The following is a 3,654-nucleotide window of genomic DNA, read 5'->3' on the forward strand; positions in this document are numbered from 1 at the left end:
CTGCAAACTGTGGTATCTTTTGTACTCTGGCGCATTTTGTTTTTTAAAGAATTATGCATTATTTATTCCAATAGGTTATAAGTCTCAATATTTTGCTTCATACAGACTTTTTTTTTTCTTTTTGCACAGATCATGCATGCCTTTTCAGTTGCTCCTTTTGACCAGAATCTGTCGATTGATGGGAAGATTTTAAGTGATGACTGTGCCACCCTCGGCACCCTTGGTGTCATTCCTGAATCTGTCATTTTGTTAAAGGTAGGTAACATTTCCTTTGCTGAGGAATTATAGAAGGTCTTAATGATACACACCCATGTGTAAATTATGTGCAGTAGAGGTCACGGTTGCCTCAGGTCCTCAGCAGGGTGTGGTAATAAGCGACTGCTGTGAACTTTTGGTGGCTTCTGGATTCTCCACCTCTTAGCTTAGCCACAGAGACTTAGAGGAGGTCACGACATTATCAGGTCTCATGGGGTTGTTATTATTTTTGTTAAAAATAATAGATCTAGATTTAGCTTCTTCCCTAATTTCTGGATCAGCAGAATTACTTAACCATACTTCTATTAAAGCATCCCTCGTTTCCTCTTGGCTCGAAAGTATGTACCAGCCAGTAAAGCTAGGAAACAGACATGAGACTTGGCCACAGCAGTCAAAATACTTTTGGTTGGCTTCATGGGATTCTTGTCCAGGACATGGAAATTGGCTTTGAGTAGAATGGACTTAGGACGGGTGGAAGATGTTTTAGAAAATAGGGTTTCTGAGAAGTTGTCAAAGAAAATGAATCATTGAACCAGCCTCATTAGTCCAATTCTACCCTCCCTAGGGGCCTGATTTTGTCACTTCCCTTTGCCTCTTGTTTCTTTGTGACCAGAAGTATCACTGCTGTGCCAAACACCACTGCATCATGTGGTAGAATATTTGTCAGGTTTTGACCTGTGAAATAAATGCTTTTCATACCTTAGAGCCTCAATTCTGACGAGATAAAGTTAGGCCCTAGAAATGATGAAGCAGACTCATATCTACCCCACACATGTACACACACCCTTCACCCTATTACCTACCCCTTCCCTCTGTTTACTTTTTGCTTTTCTTAAAGCTGTAGGTTCTGTGGAATTGTTTTGAAAACCTATTGAGTTGCTGAGTCCCAAGGGCCCTTCAGAAATCCGAGAAACGACTTGTATTATTAAAGAATTTGTACTTCAGATGAGTAGCTAGACTCTGCCAGTTATTTGCCTCTTTGTTCAGCTAATCCCATCATAGCTTAGACTCTAAGAAGGATATGGGTATTTTGTTCCCATTGGTGGTGAGGAGGGACAAAAATGTATTTTTAACCTACATGGTATTTTTAGAGGACCAGTCTGACTTTACTTCTACCTGACTCACTGTCACCACTAGTATCTTAACTCACATTAATTAAATCAGAATTTAGTGACCTCAGGGTATCTAAACATTTCTACATCTAAAGGTATTTTTAGAAGCAGGAAAGCAATGTCACATACGGTGCAGTTTTTGGGTGATGAGTGCCTACCCATCGTTGGCAGGGTATCCTTTGTTAATTCTGGACATTGCTGGCTGTGGCCTGAACCCGGTTCTCCACTGGACAGTTTGGATTTGTGTCTTGTAGAAGTTCAGTAGTCGACTCATGGGCCAGACTCAGTGTGATGAAAACCTGGCCTGCTGCTCTTTCTGGCTCTCTCTCTTGTGGTTTTGAATTGTCTTCATTTGTTTTCTAGGCTGATGAACCAATTGCAGATTATGCTGCAATGGATGATGTCATGCAAGGTAAAGACAAAAGAATCTTAACCTTAGTTATCTTACAAGATCGTAGATAGAGAGAAAAAGATATCTATAAAAATTTGGAAAACGGAAAGCAGAGAGAAGAGTAATTAGAGCTGACACGAAGAAACAAATGTAAGCCTGCAGATGGAAGAGGTCAGCAAGCAGTGAAGCTAATTCAAGTTGCAGAGCCTCAGGCAGGCACGCAGAAATTGGAGACCCCAGGTACCCCTGTAAGTGGGAGTGGGGTATGAGCCTAAAACAGGAAACTTGGTTGAAAAACCGTATACGAAGCAATTGGACAACTCACCACTCCCCAGATCCTCACAGCCCCTCCCTTTCCACCCATGTCACTGCCTCTTCCCCACCTGTGTTCCTTAGATGAGCAACTAGAGTATGTGTTTCAGCTCTTTGACTAAATTAAACAGAAAGGAGGCCTGTTACATACCAAATAGGGAGACCACCTTCTATCTCTTTGTTCGAATGCTGGCAGCCCATCTCTCTTAACTCCACATAGGAAGGAGGAGATTCCTTTGTGGGGAAACTGGCCAATTCAAGAAAATAATCTACAGATATAAAAAAGAAAGTGGTTCATTTCCCAGGGACCCTTATGAAGCCTACCAGTGCTCACTGAACAGTTTTCAGTCATCTTTTTAGTGAGTCACACTTAACTAGGCAGAAATGGGCAGCCAGCGGTCCCGAGACAGTTGAGGAATGAGAGCATAGAACTGAAAGATGTCAGTCACAGACTGAGAGAAAGGACCCCAGAGGAAATGGACAATGCAGGAAGCATAAGAAAGCTTACAAATTAACTATAATGCAGAGAGAAAGAACAAACAACAACAAGGAACAAAATAAAAGGAACATTTGGAGAACAAAAAGGAGTTTATGAAAATAAACGATTGCACCAAGGGCCCAATACAGGAAGTGAAATTCTAGGGATAAGAGGATCCTAAAAGCATCTTAGAGATGTGGGAGGAAAACCAATCATAGTCGTAGGGTGAAGAGTCAGAAAGATAAACTAATGGAGCGATGCCAAAGAGGAAAAGTGAATTCCAGTCTAGAATTCTGTAATTAGACAGACTTAATTTTACCCCTCACACTTGATAGCTCTTGGAACACATGTAAGGACTCAGAAAATTTATCTTGCAAGCACTATTTGCCAAGATGCTATGGGAGGATGTGCTCTTAAACAACAGAGTGAATCAAGAAAGAAGTCAGCAGTGGAACCAGAAAACAGGGATCCGACTTAGGAAAAGGTACCCTAGAAGATGGTGAAGGGAAATTTCAGAACAGAAGCCCTATATCAGGCATGGAGCACACCCAGTCCAGATGGGAGCAGGGGGATGTAGGCTTTGTCAAAAGATGTCCAACAGGGAAAAGTGGAAGTGATAGATGATTATCTTGAGGTTTATAGGTCTTGAAGAGTTTACACTTGAGTTGGAAATGGTACAGATAAAATGAAACACAAATAATGGAGCAGTTACCAACCCCCCCTCCCCCCCCAAAAAAACAAAAAAAAACCCGAAAAAGTCATGCCAGACAAGAAATGGTATAACCAGGGTACACCAAAGGATTCAATTGTGAACAATATATTTAGAGTTAAGAATATTGTAAACACCGGAGATCGATTGACTTAACAACAAAGTATCACTGTCGGGAGGGTGGGGTTGGGGGCCGCTGGTATGTAAGAGGTGGTAGAAGAACTAAATGTCTATCTTTCATTGAGGAAGTTATTAGACATTATCTAAAATTATGAAATAACAATATAAACATGTTATTTAGAAATAAAGAGGTTAAATACCAAAAGAAATGGCTACAAGAGTCAAAATGGATTCCTTCTGGAGTCTGGGAATGGGGGGACAGAGCAGGCAGAGTGCC

General features: G+C 41.2%; 1 protein-coding gene across 1 annotated transcript in view; it reads left to right on the top strand.

Annotated features, from left to right (window-relative positions):
- Positions 1-3,654, top strand: part of USP48 (ubiquitin specific peptidase 48) — a 63,544-nt gene that overhangs the window by 57,254 nt on the left and 2,636 nt on the right. Inside the window, exons 24-25 of the mRNA XM_006924545.3 lie at positions 130-255; positions 1,731-1,779. Coding sequence (XP_006924607.1) covers positions 130-255; positions 1,731-1,779 — 175 coding nt within the window. The remainder of the gene's footprint in view (positions 1-129; positions 256-1,730; positions 1,780-3,654) is intronic.

This window comes from Pteropus alecto, unplaced genomic scaffold, assembly GCF_000325575.1.
Source record: "Pteropus alecto unplaced genomic scaffold, ASM32557v1 scaffold39, whole genome shotgun sequence".
NCBI classification, from domain to species: domain Eukaryota; kingdom Metazoa; phylum Chordata; class Mammalia; order Chiroptera; family Pteropodidae; genus Pteropus; species Pteropus alecto.